The following is a 16,658-nucleotide window of genomic DNA, read 5'->3' on the forward strand; positions in this document are numbered from 1 at the left end:
ATAGTGTTGCAAACTGCAGACACAAAAACTTAGGAGGAGAAGGCGTGAAGTTCTAGCCTAGCTCAGAGATAGCATTGACACTACTGAAGCTTTGATTTCGTCGTTTTGGTCCATATTGTTCAACAACACACATGGACTATGAACCTTTTCTGCGGAAAATGTAGAATAATGCGAGATTTTAAAGCCGTCGTTCTGCGTGTACTTTTCTCAAATAGATACTTCAAAGTACCGTGAAATTATAACTCCAGTTACAAAATGAAGATTTGCGTGAAAGACTGAATATTTCTCGGCAAATTGAAAATCGGGACAGGAAGGTATTTACACATAATGATAATGAATTTGAGGCGTATTTTTCAATTTCAGTTCAGTATCGTTTTTGAATATGGCCGCTTCGGCGCTGTCTCCGGCGATCCGCGCATGCGCATTCAATACCTTCATCTTTTAGTCGTCCAAGACGCCATAACGGAAGCATTTTTCAGAGTTTAGTTTTCTCTGCATAATTCTGGCCGTTAATGCAGCAACGTCACGAAGACGGTATGCAACAAACCTCAAATTAGCATGCACTGGAAAATCCTTGGCGAAGTCTGCCTAAAAAAATCTCATTATCTCACTGCCAGACCGAGTTATCTACATGTGTACCCTGCAAGCAACGTTACGGTATGTGTGGCAGGGTACTTTTGCTACCAATATCATATCCCCCTCTGCTTTTCCTCTCACGAATGTTGCTTGTGAAGAACGACTGTTGGTAATCTTCCATGTGAACTTTAATTTATGTGAAGTTGTCTTGGTCATTTCGCTAGCACTGGTAATGTACAGCTGATATTGCTGGATAACACGCGAGACAGCACCCAGCAGTACTGACGCAAACTTAAAGTAAAGTAGTGTTATCAACAGCAAGTAGCATGACTGAATGGAACAAGTTTGATTCCAAATAAGACATACGACGCATACCGTCGACATTTGCCCTGTGTTTCCCATTGTTTTCAGTGCAATACGCATACAAAGCTAATTGACGGCAAGAAATCAGATGAAATTCATTAACTGTAACGCCGTAGAATGTGGGTCCCTTACACCTAAATACGAGGGATAGTCAAATAATATCGATGTATTAAAATATCGTCATTCTGTAATAATAGTTCGTTATTTCTTATCGAACTATAGATTATCGATAAATCAATTAATCGATATTAGATTGAGTAGCAAAGTGGTACTTAAACTTGTCTGTCTTTTCTTGACTCATAGGCACTATAGTTCTCTTTGGCTTATGTCTTGCCCATTCCAGTTACTATCAATCTTTTCAATCTAACAGTAAATGTCTTAACAATGGGCTTAATTTAATTTTGTATTCAATAACACACATGAGCACCGGATTTACCATGAATATATCTATACTGCATTTTCATCAAATTTTGTTTCCTCCGTGTGTCTTTTCTATCATTGTAAATAACAGATAGGAGGTGCAAGAGATTTGGTGACAGCACTGTTTGAGAATGTTGCAAATTACCACTGCCTGCTCCCAGCTCCGAGGTAGAATGTGCGTTCTGCCGAGTGCCTTCATCAAGAAAAGGTAGACGCACTGTTAAAGCAACGTAGACTCGGCACAGTAGTCAGACATATTACTGCACTGGTATTTATTGGGAAATGGACTCTTGTTGCCTGAAATATTTATGGTCAGTACTATTTCATGCGCAGAAGAAATATCACAAGCATTTCATTCCCGAGACATCTCTCGCGTAAGGATGGACCAAAAATATCCGTATTTTAAAATATCGAATTTTTTGCTGGTTATATCGATATTTGTTAAAAATATCCACACAATATATATCGATATTTTTAAAAGTGACCACCCCTACAAAATACCCAGAAAGAATCCCTTAATAACCTGTGAAAGTTGGTCGGTGGAGTTCCGCTTCTTCCTGTACATTGTAAATGTAACGTCCCAAAAACACTCCCGTGGGTACTCCAGAAATGACTTATGCATCTGTTTGCTTCGTCACTTTAAGAACGAAATGTTGAGGTCGGTCTGGTATGCGTCATGAATCCATTCACAATTATGATCCGATACTCGGCAACCTCGTACGTTGTTTACTAAACGGCAGTGCGTATCTGTATCAGTTGCCATTCGAAAAACGCAATACGGCATCAACCTGGGCGCCGTTGTCTTCAGTGCTCTGAATCACTCGGACGAACAGAGCGAGTTGAGTTTCACGAGATCTCCTTTGGAAAATGCATATTGATTTTTATGATAGTTTTGTCATGTATTAAAACTGACAGCAGTAATAAGGAAATTTCCTTTATACGCAGCGTTCGGGGTTAGAATTCCTGTCCACCTGGTAGATTTAATCACGAAGTTTCACTTTTAAACAGCGTATGTTCTGAAGATGGCGTTCTTAGAATTTTCTGCTGGAAAACAAATCATTCTCTACAGTACATCTAACCTGCCCTCATAATAACAGGCGTGAATCAAGCAGTCAGCTGCTGCCTTGACTAATCACGGAATATTTTGGGGACGTAGATGCAGAGGGAGGACTTCACCACATACATCATACTGGGAAGAGCCAAAGGTCGATTCGATAGTTGAAATACACTGGTGTGCAAAACTTTAAGGACGAGTGTAACTACCGCATGATGTATCACTACTAAGTAACATAGCTCGATGAAGCTTGGACCATAGATAGAAAGAACCGGTACCGTATAGTACGAAATGTAACTCAAAGAAATACGCAATGAGACGAACACTTGAACCACCGAAACGATCATATTCTACCATGTTTCTGGTGCGTTGGGTGCTCCCAGCTCTCGTGGTACGATGGTACGTAATGCACTCGGAAACTTGTCATACATGATAGTTTTGCTGATTCAGGTGCAATGGTGTGGGCAGGCTTAATGTTTCATGAGCGTACTAACCTCCAAATCGTTGAACATGGTACACTCAGTGGTCACGTTATTGTGACACTGTACTCCTTCTCCGTGCGCATCTTTCCGGGGGTGAATTCGGTCGTGATTTAATTCTTATTGATGACAGTGCACGACTGTATCGAACAGCGCAGGTTGAGCAGCTCCTGGAAGGTGGAGAGCTGCCGGCGTGCTAGTTTCCCCGACTTAAATCCCATCGAACACGTCTGGGATGCATTGAGGAAACGCATTACAGCAGATTCACATGGACCAGCGACCATCCAGCTATTGTCAACCGCGCTGGTGGAAGATTGGAACGTCCTACCACAAGAACTCCTTACTATCCTTGTGCCCAGCATGGGATCAGGTTGCAGAGCATGCACTACCGTCCATGGTGATCACACACCCTACGAAGAACCATGTCCCGCCATTTTTCACCAATAGAGGGAAGTAACAAGAAAAACGGTTCAAATGGCTCTGAGCACTATGGGACTTAACATCTGAGGTCATCAGTACCCTAGAACTTAGAAGTACTTAAACCTAACCAACCTAACGACATCGCACACATCCATGCCCGACGCAGGATTCGAACCTGCAACCGTAGCAGTCGCGCGGTTCCGGACTGAAACGCCTAGAACCGCTCGGCCACATCGGCCGGCAAGTAAAAAGAAAAATACTCTTTTACGTTTCGAAAGGCGCTATAGGCTGGTCGGCAGAGAGAAATTCGAGCTATGAGAACCGACATTTTCATTTGACGGCGTATTACGAGTAACTAGTCTGTAGGCGGTGGCAGCTCGACGTGTAGCTGCAGGCTGTGGGTCGGCTGTTCACCATCTGATCGCCTAAATCGTGAAAGTAACCAGAAGCTCTCACTACTGCTCTGAGATCGAGAGCGCTAAGCTCCAGACCTTCCTAACATGGCGCCTAGTAGGAGGTACACTGACCACACGACGCAGGCTTTAGGTATTGACCGCTTCAGACAGCCGACAAAAACGAGGCTGAGCGATCCTGCCAGTTCCTGTTTAAATCCTCGGTCCTAGGAAAAAGTCGGTATATTCTCGTAGTCGCCACTATTTCCTACAGGGTGATTTTTTCCACCGTGTACAAACTCTAGGGATTGATCTGTGAGAGGATACGGAACAAAAAAAGGTCTAATGAACTTACGTCCGGAAATGCATGGTTTCCAAGGTATAAACCATTTATTCAATCATACTTTGTTACAGGGACTGTGGTCTAATACGCGCTGTACCATGCAGCCGAACTTACAGTAAGCATGGTTTCCTCCTAGCGGGTGGCACTGTTCCTCATACGTCACGCCCTGGCTCTCTCTCCTGCCATAGTAATTGGTAATAGTGTGTCCGATTCACTTCTCCAACGGGCGGCAAGGTTGTATGGGAAGACCTATCCCCGCCGACAACGATCACAGCATTCAGTGTTTGCGACAGTTTTCGTCGTTTGTCTGAGACAGGGTCGTTTCAGGAAGCAGGAAACCATGAAGCACGTACCTGAAATGTTGGGACACCAGACCTGGAGGAAAATGTGATTAATACTGTGAAAGGCGACCAGTCAGTTGGCCCGCCCGTACGGGGTATGCCAGACGACCGTGTGGAACATTCCCCATGACAACTGTTATTACCTCTATCACAGCGTGTGTGTGGCTTACTAGCGACACCCTTTCCACATCAGGAGCAGTTTTGTCACTGCTTTCTTACCCGGGATTTGTGTCATCCATCGCATTCACAGGTTCATCTTTATGCGGAGTGATATCTTCAACTTTCATGACAGTCGTCTATGGGATAGCCCCCGTGGCGGCGAATCATCAGCATCGGTGCAGCTGGAATGCGTGGGCTGGGATAATTGGCGACCGTATTTTGAGACCAGTCTACCTTCCACTTCGGTCAAGAGGCTGGAATTATCGGCGTTTCTTGCAAGTGACTTAGCCTTCCCTCCTGGAAGAAGTGCCATTGACGATTCGAAGAGCTATGAGGCTGCTACATGACGGTGCTCCACCCTCCACTACCCCCCACCCCCGCCCTCCCATTCGCCGTTAACGCCCAGACGCATCTCAATCGTGTCTTCCCTGGTCGATGGATCGGACGAGGTGTCCAGTTGCATGGCGTCGTCGTTCACCAGATCTCAACCCATGCGATTTCTGGTTATGGGGCCATCTTAAAAGCATTGTGTATACAAAGCCCATTCCAGATGTGGAGACACTGGAGCAGCACATTCATGCTGCCTTTGACACTGTTCGGAGGCACCTGGCTGATGTGAACGTGTGAAACAGAACATGCTACGGCTCGCACACGCATGCGTTGAGGCACGTGGAAACCCTTCTCAGCATATACTGTAACTGTGGCTGCATGGTACAGCGCTATTAGCCTGCAGTCTCTGTAACAATGTATAATTGGATAAATCGTCTCTAGATGGAAACCATCCATTTTCGGACATGAGTTCATTAGATTATTTTGTTCCGTGTCCTCTCATCGATCAATCCCAAGAGTTTGTACACGGTGGAAGAAGTCACACTGTATTGCAACCCTAAATGGCTGTTCCGAAATGCAAACTAGGACACCTTTTAGGGCGAGTTCTGCCCTCAGATAAAAGGATTACTTCCAACTGCCTCCCGGCAGGGATATCCTTGCTATCATTGCGCCCTCCTTCACACAAAGCAACTCCGTAATGCTCCTCCTCGCGTGTCATCTCGGATCTCTGCAGCGTCTAGTCATTGTTCTGCTAGATTTGCCAACTTTTTGAGAGCCAAATAACGTACAGTGTTTTATTCCAGGGAGAGGTAAATGAAGCGCATTTAAAAAAATCAAGTCTATTCAATACTTATGTATTTATTCACTTAAATACGAATTTTTTTGTTTTCGGCATTAAATGTTTAGTTGGCATTAAATGTTTAATAACTGGTGCTAGATTGAAAATTTATGTTTGAATATTGAACACTTACTTTTTTATTTAAATTGAAGCTCTGTCTCATTCTGCGCGCTGGTTTGCACCAATCAGCGATAATTCTATTTCGGTAAGTGCTGAGGTTACGTGAACAGAAAGCACATAAGATACTGTTTTTTTATTTGCTTAGTGACTTTAACACTTGATTCTTAAGCATATACTGTCACTTGTCGGGACCTTTATTTTGCAAAAAATATTTGTCATCATGCAATAATTTTCTTTGAATTTCTTTAATTGATACAGTATCATAATATAAATTATTCTTACCTACACTATAGACCACAAAGAATTTATCGTGACGATAACTTTTTATCCAGTCGTATGTTTTCTTCCATTCCTACGCCACTGAGCAAGGCACAAAGACCACTGTTAACAAAATGCCTTCTCATAAACATGGACGAAAAACTGAACTAAAAGCTACTTATTGAAACGCAATGAAGAGCAAATATAGCAACGGAAATAACAGTGACGACGGCGGTAACAGAGTGTAGGCAATAACATCGATTTAACAATGACAAATTGATCTTGTGTTTCCGTTCAGAACTGAATGCGCCGGAATGTGTCGACTGTTTTCGGTCGGTTGCTGCGACAGACTAGCTTCAATCAAAAGTCCAGCCGGTTCGTAAAGCTACAATCGATCGAGTCTTTTACACGATCCAGTCACATTAATGTGACCACCGCCCATGTTCGACGTCAACGTGCAGTAACAGACGTCAGCTGGCAGCACTAGCAGTGGAGGATTTATAAAGCGTGTCGGGGAGATAAGGAAAACAGTGCTGTCGTTGCAATGCGGAACTGGAGCGACTTATCTGACATCCCAAAAGGGCATGATTACTGGCTTTCAGACCAAGGGTGGAAGCATTTCCGAAACGGCTGATTTTGTAAATTGTTCACATGCCGCGGGATTAAAGTATACCGTACGTGACAAAACGGCGCTGGCAACTGTGCACCATGGGCCATAAATAACAGGGGTGAACAACGCCTACGGAGATGTGTGCGGCCGAATGGACGTGCAGTTGTTGAGCAGTTGATCGCCCAGATGAACCAAGGTACTAGCAGCAGAATCCCCTCAATGACCGTTCGGCGACCGTTGCTACGTATGGGCCTCCGCAGCAGGCGACAAAGGCTGGAATTTGCACGCTAATACCGTTGCTTGACGTCCACTGAGTGCCGAAAGACGACCTTTTCAGATGAAGCACGTCTTATTCTCAAAAATGTTCCAATGTGTGTGAAATCTTATGGGACTTAACTGCTAAGGTCATCAATCCCTAAGCTTACCTACTACTTAACCCGAATTATCCTAAGGACAAACACACCCATGCCCGAGGGAGGAATCGAACCTGCGCCGGGACCAGCCGCACAGTCCATGACTGCAGCGCATGAGACCACTCGGCTAATCCCGCGCGGCTCTTATGCTCCACTGGACAAACAGCGTGTAGGGCCTGAAATGTCTGTAAAGCAAACACCCTGCCACCAGGAGGACGCGTTATAATCTGGGGAATGTTTTCGTGGCATTTCTTCTGTGATCTCGTCATTCTGGAATACACAGTGGATCAACATAAGTATGCATTTATCTTTGGGGACCATTTTCACCCCTACATGTAAATTTTTTTGCTCAACATGATTGCATCTACAAGCAGACCAATGTCCGCCCTCGGTAGCTGAGTGGTCAGCGCGACAGAATGTCAATCCTACGGGCCCGGATTCGATCCCCGGCTGGGTCGTAGATTTTCTCCGCTCAGGAACTGGGTGTTTTGTTGTCCTAATCATCATCATTTCATCCCCAATCATTTCATCCCCATCGACGCGCAAGTCGCCGAAGTGGCGCCAATCCGAAAGACTTGCACCCGGCGAACGGTCTACCCGACGGGAGGTCCGAGTCACACGACATTTATTTATTGTAGCAGGACAATGAAACGTGTCACACAGCTCGCAATGTACGTGCGTGGTTGGAAGAGCGCCAGGATGAGCTTACTTTACTTCCCTGGCCACCAAACTCCCCGGTTTTAAACCCAATCTCCAATCTGTGGAGCTACCTCGAGCGGGCTTTTCGCACCATGGGTGCTCAACCGAAAAAACCAAGTGGAGGTGGGACCAGCACACTCCTCTCGCTATTTTGCAGAGCTGTAGATTAAGAGTGGTGTCTGTTCTGTCGGTAAGAGATCTGCGAGAAGAGGGTAATGGGCAGGGAGGTATAGTTTGTCTGTAAACTGAAAATCGAACAGCACTATGGTGGGGGGAAATTGCCTTTCCCCGATGAACACTACAGCTGCCGTAAGGATGATTAACAACCAATTTCCCCTCTGACAATGTAGAGCAGTGTGCAGAGATTAACGTAGATTCTGCGTACATGTGGTACTTGCTTTAGCATTATTAGAAAATACCCATATAGTGTTAATGTATTTTATGGAAAATAAGCACCCTCGGGCATGTCTGCACACTGCGTCGCCAGTGCTTCATAAGGTGCACTGTGGAGGCTCGTTATAAGTTTGTTAAACACCCTCTAGTAGCTTCTTGTGACGTATTGGCGTAGCCCGACTGGGGCATTACCTGTTCGTTCTTCAGTTTGCAGACCTGTGAAGGAGAAAAGCGCATGACCATTAGGAGGCGACCTACTTCCCTCGCGCTTCTATCTCCCACCCCTCCCTCGCCCTCACGATGCTGACGCCACGCTGGTGGAAGCGATTTTCAAGAAGTACTTTATGCTGTGTTGCAGGTGAATGGCGTCGTGCTCCAGGGTCGCTGCCATCTCAACGCGTCCGCCATCATCAAGGGGCTCCCCGGACCGGTCTTCAAAGTTATCGTCCTAAGGTAAGTGCAGCCAACCTCCGCGTTCCCCACTGTACAAGCTCTCTACGAAAGCCACTTTCCATTGACGGCCTGCAGTGCGACGTCAGTTTGACAGAGATCATTCAGCTCACTTAAGTAAGTATGTGTATTCGTTTGTGAAACTTCAAGACTGAATGATTCGTGTATCCGAGCCGACAGCTTCGTTAAAGGTGGCGTGTCTCGCAGTCTCAGGATATTCGGCGGGAGACAGCTGATGGTGGAGAAAGAAGAAAAATTGAAGAAACCGAAGCACGACTGTAAATTACCGACAAGTGGCTTAATATCAAACTGCGGTTTCCTTAATTCACCATCAGGATAAAATAAGTCCATAGAAGAACCTTAAGCAGTTAGGACTGCACAGCTGTTCACTTGGATAAACCCTTCGGAACTTCTAATCCGTGGAAGGAAAGTAGACTAGATCACATGGAAACCCTTAAACAGACGGACTGCGATATCTTCCAGTATGAACTCTATTGAGAAAACTTGATAACAAAAACTGAAATATTGGATCCTTGGTGAATTTTGTTTTATGGGGACTAGGCTGTTGTCTAAGGTTTATTTCTGTGTCTAACGTTTTGTCTCCTAATGTTGTAAACATGATCAGAAGCTACAGGGTGCCCAGAAAAGGGCTCCCTGATTTCAAAATTAAATATCTCGAAAACAAAGATCGATAGAGGAATGCAGTAAACGGTATGTTTATTGTGAAAGCTGTAAGAAGTTTATACAGCAGTTTGAAATAATAGTTACAAAAGCCGCTAACAGATGGCGCTGTACGCTGTACAGCTCATATTAGCATCCATAAGTGAAATATTCGTATGAAAACAATCTTTGCAAACAATCACATCACAATGTTTTCAAAATGTTCACCATTGGCACTACAGAGGTGGCGCAAACGAAGAATGAAATTCGCCATCACATTTCGTAGTGTCTCAACCGAAATGGATTCACATGCCACAGAGATCGTCGATTCAAGCTCGTCCAGCGTGGCAGGATGCTTCGGGTAGACCATGTCTTTCACTGTGCCCCACAAAAAAGTCACAGGGAGTCAAATCCGGCGAATATGGAGGCCAATCCATGCCTGCACCAGTAAATTTGGGATATTCCAAACCAATGACTCGCTTCCCAAAGTATTCCTCAAGAAAGCGAAACACTTGTTCGGTCCGATGTGATCGGGCTCCATCTTGCATAAACCATTCAGTACCTGGTCGATCCTCTAACGCTTGCTGTGTGGCGACAAATTGTTCCAAAATTGCAGGGTAACGTGCACCAGTGACCGTTTCTCGAATGAAAAAAGGGCCAATAATGCCTCTGCTACATACTGCAGCCCACACAGTAACTTTAGGAGAATACAGGGGTTCCGCTTCACACCAATATGGCTTTTCGGAACCCCAAAATCGCTAGTTCTGCTTATTCACGTATCCATTCAGGTGGAAGTGTGTTTCATCTGTAAACCAGATGCAGCCAACATCAAATCTTTCACTATCAGTCATTGTGAGCATCTGATTAGCAAAGGCAACCCTTTGTTGCACAGCTCGTACGGGTATGGTCTGGTGCGTTTGAATTTTGAACGGAAACATGTGTAGGCTCTTTCTCACTATTTTCTGCGTGCTGGAATGCTTCAAACCAGTCTCAGATGAAATTCTACGGACGGATGACATTGGATTTCGCTGAATAATTCCAGAAACTGTGGCGATATTTTCAGGCGTAACTGCGGTTTGCTTGCGGCCAACATGCCCCACTAGATCATCAGTTACGCTGCCTGTTCGTTGAAATTTTGCGAAGAGCGTACGAATGGTTTTCGCATCGGGTCCGTTTGGAACATTAAATCGTGCTTGAAAACATCGCCGTGTTTCCGTAGGACTCTCTTCTAACCTGTGGTACTCTAGCACCAGAAAAACGCGTTGCTCAATGGAGTACATGGTTTTAATCTCTTCCTTCAGTACGCTAACCTCTTTTCACGTTTCAATAGTGGAACTGATCGCTCTGGGCTTCGGATCACTATTTATACTAGGCATTACGTATGGCGATTACAGCGCCATCTGTTATCAGCTTTTGTAACTATTATTTCATACTGCTGTATAAACTTCTTACAGCTTTCACAATAAACATACCGTTTACTGCATTCCTCTATCGATCTTTGTTTTCGAGATATTTAATTTTGAAATCAGGGAGTCCTTTTCTGGACACCCTGTATTAAGACCCAGATAAAAGTTTTACACTTAAACAAGCTCAGCAAGTCGAACAGTTTATACGTACCGGGATCCACGCAACTGTCACGTCGTGATGTCCGCATACGACTGCTTAACACCACGCAGTCGCGCCGACGTGCGTTACGGAGCTTTAGTGTGCAAGCGTTGGCGCTGTTAGTCTTGTTAGGGCCACTGGTCTCCATCTGAGTGATTGGAATGGTGTCCACCATTACCGTGTAGCAGGCTTGAACTGGCTTAGCTTTTTGGATTGTATCTCCAGCCAGTCGCCCTCCCACTGGCTCACAAGCTTTCTTCTAAGGCGATAACAAGCAACTGAACGGCGTACTACATTGCTTCATGTCCCTCATCGCGATCCTGGCTGCGGTATTAACTTGCGTCATTGTCAGGAGGATGAATCTCTTTCTACTGACGCCGTGAAAGGAGAAGGTTGTCTTGATAATTTTGTTCACTAGGTTCGTATGCTGAATATTCTCAAAGGCAATAAGGAAATCTCATCATATGAGGCAGTTCTTATTTCGATCTGTTCTCATTCGCGCTAGCACTTTAAAGATAGTGTCAAGCTCTGCACGGAAGACTATAAACTAATTTGGCAGACCAACCCTGATAATAGCGCCAGGGAACATGGTCGGCCAGCCAGCTATCTCTGATTGCTTGGAGCCGTCAGGATGTGCAGCCCTAAACTTACAGCGATTGTTTAAAAATTCGTAAAACCATCGAGCCAACTGCTTAAAGTTTCCACGCTTCCTGATCGTCTGGAGACTATGTCAAAAGTACTCTATTACCAGCGATACTGACTTCTACCTAAAAAGAATGTCGAACCGAAGCTGTCATAGCGTTCCGACCAAACTCCTTCGAACGTCGTTTCTTGGTAAACTACAATATGACAGCCACGAGGTGTCACTACAACGTAGAAAAATATACTTCCGAATTCTATACGAGCTTGAATCAATTACGTCGATCGTTCCAGATTTTTGGAGAAGAGCAGAAAAAATTTAAAGGAGGGTGACAGTTAAAATGTATCGTGTCGAAACTATATTGTGATCTGGGTATTGGCAAGATACAAAAGTAATTCTACTTTTCTTCACTTGTGCATTCCTTATACATTCTGTCATCGTACAGTACAACGCCATAAGAAGCAGCGGAAATTGGTGAATTAGGCACTATATTAGCCAAACCTTGAAGATCGGGTGCAGCGCAAAATCTGGTGTCGTAAACAATGAAAAGGCATCATGAACAAAGTTCACATCGTTTGCTCAGAATACTGCCACTGATGGTAAAAATTACGAATGAACTAAGCAAGTATTAGCTAAGCATAAGTTAATACTGAAATGCCCTAGTACAACTACTTCTTTGTCTCAAGCGAAATTCTCGTATATTTTGACCTATGAGGTATCTGAAGTATTGCTTTACCTGCCAGCATTTAAGTTGCCACCCAATGTCATAGACACACGTGCTGGAAATGCGACAGTGTAATTCTCGTAACAGGATTTTAGGAAGATAGTGCTTCTGACAAGGGAAACTCCCCATCGCACCCCCCTCAGATTTAGTGGTAAAATGGCCCAATGGATGTCCCATCAAAATATGTGCACGGATCAAGAATCTAAACAAGAAGAAGGTGTACTGAACTATGAAGAAAGAAGCAAAACAGGAACAATGAACTGTCCAAGCTCAAGCTGTGCAACATCGAGCGAATTTCAAGAACGCTGGCGTAATCGTTGTGTGGTCATGGTGTTGGACTGCAAAGCAGGAGATCCTTGCTTAGATCTCCCTAGTGCCCTATTTTCCTTTTTTTCACAAGTTTATGAACTGTCCGTCCGGTCATTGACGTGTCTGTTCCCATTTTGTGTTCTCGGCAGTTGTCATACTGCGCACTGGTTATACAATACGAGTCATGTGGTAACAATATATTACCATCGTAGATAAATATGATGAATAGTGAGAGCAGGCGAGATGCCGCATAGACCTCTCACAGAAATGAAAACAACAAATAAACGGGTTCAAATGGCTCTGAGCACTATGGGACTTAACATCTGAGGTCATCAGTCCCCTAGAACTTAGAACTACTTAAACCTAACTAACCTAAAGACATCACACACATCCATTCCGAGGCAGGATTAGAACCTGCGACCGTAGCAGTTGCGCGGTTCCGGACTAAAGCGCATAGAACCGCTCCGCCACTGCGGTCGGCAATAAACAGGTGTGAACTATGTTACAACAAAGGAATTCAAGACTCAAAACTTCCAAAACGGAACGCAAAAGTCATAACATGGTTTAATTGTATGGAACAAATAGGGGGCAACTATGTCTGGAGGTCGCTTCGTTACATGTCGCTGTAGCAGACACCACGACAGAGAAACAAATATGACTATAGCGAACAGACACGTCAATGACAAGATGGACATTTCATAATTTTGTGGGGAAAAAAATAATAGGACACGAGCTTCGCAGTCCAATACCGTGATCGCATAACCACGACCCATGTCTATTCAAATACGCACGATGTTGCACATCTTGTGCTTGGACTGTGGACGCGCTATTAACTGGGCCATCTTAGCACTAAATCTGAGGGGGATGCGATGAGGAGGTTCCCTTGTGAGTAGAACATAAAATCTACTTCGACAAGAGCTATACATGTGCAAGGTAACAAATAACAAATTTTATGAATAGTTTTGCAAATAATCGTCAGTTTTTCTGTGAGAAATACACAGTAAAAATGACCTGGCAGTTTTAATTTAACGAAGTAATTTTCTGTGACTATTTTCTGTGCATAGCGACAAGGGATAGAGGAAAATTCATAGATCATGGAAGTGAAGGATTTAACCCTTTATGTGGATGTCTTCTATTGAAGTATTGAAAGCCTGCCCTGAACAGTTCGTTCCATTCAAAGCACTGTTACAGTCACTGACATAAGATTTGAAAGCAAAAACAAGTAAATAATCCTTAACGACCTGTAAAATCTTTTTCCTTATAAAAATATGGCAGACGACAAGGATCTACAGTTCAGTGCCAGCGACGAGAATCTACAGTTCAATGCCAGGGACCAGAGTTCTCAATGCAGGCAATATAGAGACTGCCACATGCGAGCAACCATTTGCTAGCATGGGACAGTATTCGCTGCTGTTGTACAGCATTGTATGGTAGTGATGCAAGGACTGTGGGAAACCCGGAACAGAAGAGAATCGAAGCATTTGAGATGCGATGCTACAGACGAATGATGAAAATTAGGTGGACTGATAACGTAAGCCATTGAGGAGGTTCTGCGCTGAATCGGAGACCAAAGGAATATGTGGAAGACACTGAGAAGGAGAAGGGACAGGATGGAAGGACAGCTCTTAAGACATTAGGGAATGACTTCCATGGTACTAGAGGGAGCTGTAGAGAGCAAAAACTGTAGAGGAAGACAGAGATTGGAATATATCCAGCAAATAAGTGAGGTCGTAGGTTGCAAGTGCTACTATGAGATGAAGGGGTTGGCACAGGAGATAAATTCGCGGCGCACCGCGTCAAACCAGTTAGAATTCTGATGACGACTCAAAAGCCGTGCGTGCCGACAGAGACCGTTTATCCACTCCACAAATGGCAGATGATCACGACACCTGGACCCAGAGTCTGAGAAAGCTCTGACCGTGGATTACTTCGTCTTTGAGCGCGACGGCAGACCGGAATTGATGACAAGAAGCATGACGTCCAGTAATAATATTTAATGATCGCCTTATTAGAAAAATCAGTCTAACAGTGCCTAAGTCTTTAACCATGCTGATGCTTTGTAATTGCAATTTCGTTTATAAAAGCTAACGTGATAGAGGTAAATGAATTAGATGATTATGATGAACGTCGCCGGAGATGGTCGAGTTATCACAAAAGTACACCCTAAGCGGGTAAACGGGAAACAGATAACCTTAGTGTGGTACTAGTCTTGTACGGGTTATCAGTCAGCCTTGGTGATATGAACATGTATCACTCGTATCATATGGACTAGTTATTTCCATGTAAGTGGAAATAAAACAAAATAATCTTACCTCGGGCAACTTTAATTTGATCTTATGAGAATCGGAAGTAAAGACAGTGAAATTATGTGCAATATTTGTAACGCTCGAGATAGTATTACCAGACCTCGCGATCTCTATATTGATTTATAAATTCCGACTGGCTCTCATGTAGGATTGATTGTGTTATACTAATAGATGTAAGAGTTTTCTTATTTCACTTGGACCAATAAAGAAGTTTGCATCATTTTTCTTAAAGTAAAAACTTTGATGTTATTGTAGTAAAGTGGTAGCAGTCCCAAAATCAGTACTTAATTTCGGTGTTAAAAATAATAATATTTGCAGCCACGATTTACGGAGAAGAATTCCGGTGCGGACAACCAGACACCTTCAGAAGATAAGAGGTAAGCAGGCCTCTTCTCGAACAACCACTGAAACACCAAGTGCAGTTCACCCATATGCAACTTAACATAACTTACGGTGTTAAGTTATTTAGTTGCAGTAATGTATCGCGGCAAGAATATTTTCCATGTCGATCGATCTCCTTCAAAAGAAGAGACCGGGACAGGGAACCGGTACAAGATCAATGCCAGCACTAGTTAGAACACGAAACATTATACGCTTTAGGCGATTGCTAAAATGTTAGCGGCCTTAGGCACGCCGTTAGGCAAGCCTCGCTCTGTTGTCGTCGAGGTATCAGATAAACGCTGGAGCGCCATTGCGTATAATTGTGTAAAACAACAGAGCCTGGTGGCACAGGCAGGGCAGGGTGCGCCCTAGAAACACAGCGGAAACCGAGTCTCGCTCATTACGCGGGCGCAAACAGGCGTGCGGGGCCTCGTGGCTTCTCGGACCCGTAGATAGCGAGTTTTAACGAGCTGCCCCACAGCCACACTCCAGCCAAGTTTCCGGACCAATATTTACGCCGCACCGCCAGCAGACTTGGCCGTCCGGACGGAGGATACTCGGTCCGGCGGCCTGGAAACTTGCGGCGCAATTTGCATCTTAATTGGCTGGACACTGCCTGGATTCGGAACCGCTGCTCCGCTTCAGAACGCCCCGCTGCCTTCCACCAATGTGTTATCTGCGTCCGTTTTAAGAAGGATTGGACGTAATCCCGTGACGGAGCCTGTGCTGCGGTTGTGATTCCGTTCCGACGGGGTTCATAATCCACAGAGAGCGTTAAAAATCCATACAATGTACCGGATGAGACACAAAAATTCATCGCGTTTGCATAGAAAGCAAGCGTGGAGCTGCAACGTCTAAATCTAAAACTATTCTCCACAAGCCATGTTACTGTTTTGACCGGAAAGTACTTCTGGAACGCCGGCCGTAGTGGCCGAGCGGTTCTAGGCGCTACAGTCTGGAACCGCGCGATCGCTACGGTCGCAGTTTCGAATCCTGCCTCTGGCATGGATGTGTGTGATATCCTTCGGTTAGTTAGGTTTAAGTAGTTCTGAGTTCTAGGGGACTGATGACCTCAGAAGTTAAGTCCCATAGTGCTCAGAGCCATTTGAACCATTTGAACTTCTGGAACCGTCAGCCTCCGTAGCTGAGTGACCAACGCGGCTGCCAGGCAGAGGACCACCGCCTCTGTAGGTGGTGGTGGTGGTTGTGGTGGTGGGAGGAGCAGTTCCCTGTACTGATAGGGATTTTCCTTTGATGGGAGCACTGGACCGGGTGCAGTCAGCCTCGTGATACCAGATGAGTGTGCGGCTGATCCCGGCGGAGGTTCGAGTCCTCCCTCGGGCATGGGTGTGTGTGTTTGTCCTTAGGATAATTA

The 16,658-nt window shown here is 44.8% G+C and overlaps 1 protein-coding gene across 1 annotated transcript in view; it reads left to right on the plus strand.

The window, feature by feature from the left end:
- The window catches only part of LOC126482030 (multiple PDZ domain protein), a 1,476,438-nt gene that overhangs the window by 1,055,885 nt on the left and 403,895 nt on the right, over positions 1-16,658 (plus strand). Inside the window, exon 13 of the mRNA XM_050106002.1 lies at positions 8,567-8,661. Coding sequence (XP_049961959.1) covers positions 8,567-8,661 — 95 coding nt within the window. The remainder of the gene's footprint in view (positions 1-8,566; positions 8,662-16,658) is intronic.

This window comes from Schistocerca serialis, chromosome 5, assembly GCF_023864345.2.
Source record: "Schistocerca serialis cubense isolate TAMUIC-IGC-003099 chromosome 5, iqSchSeri2.2, whole genome shotgun sequence".
Taxonomy (NCBI): Eukaryota; Metazoa; Arthropoda; class Insecta; order Orthoptera; family Acrididae; genus Schistocerca; species Schistocerca serialis.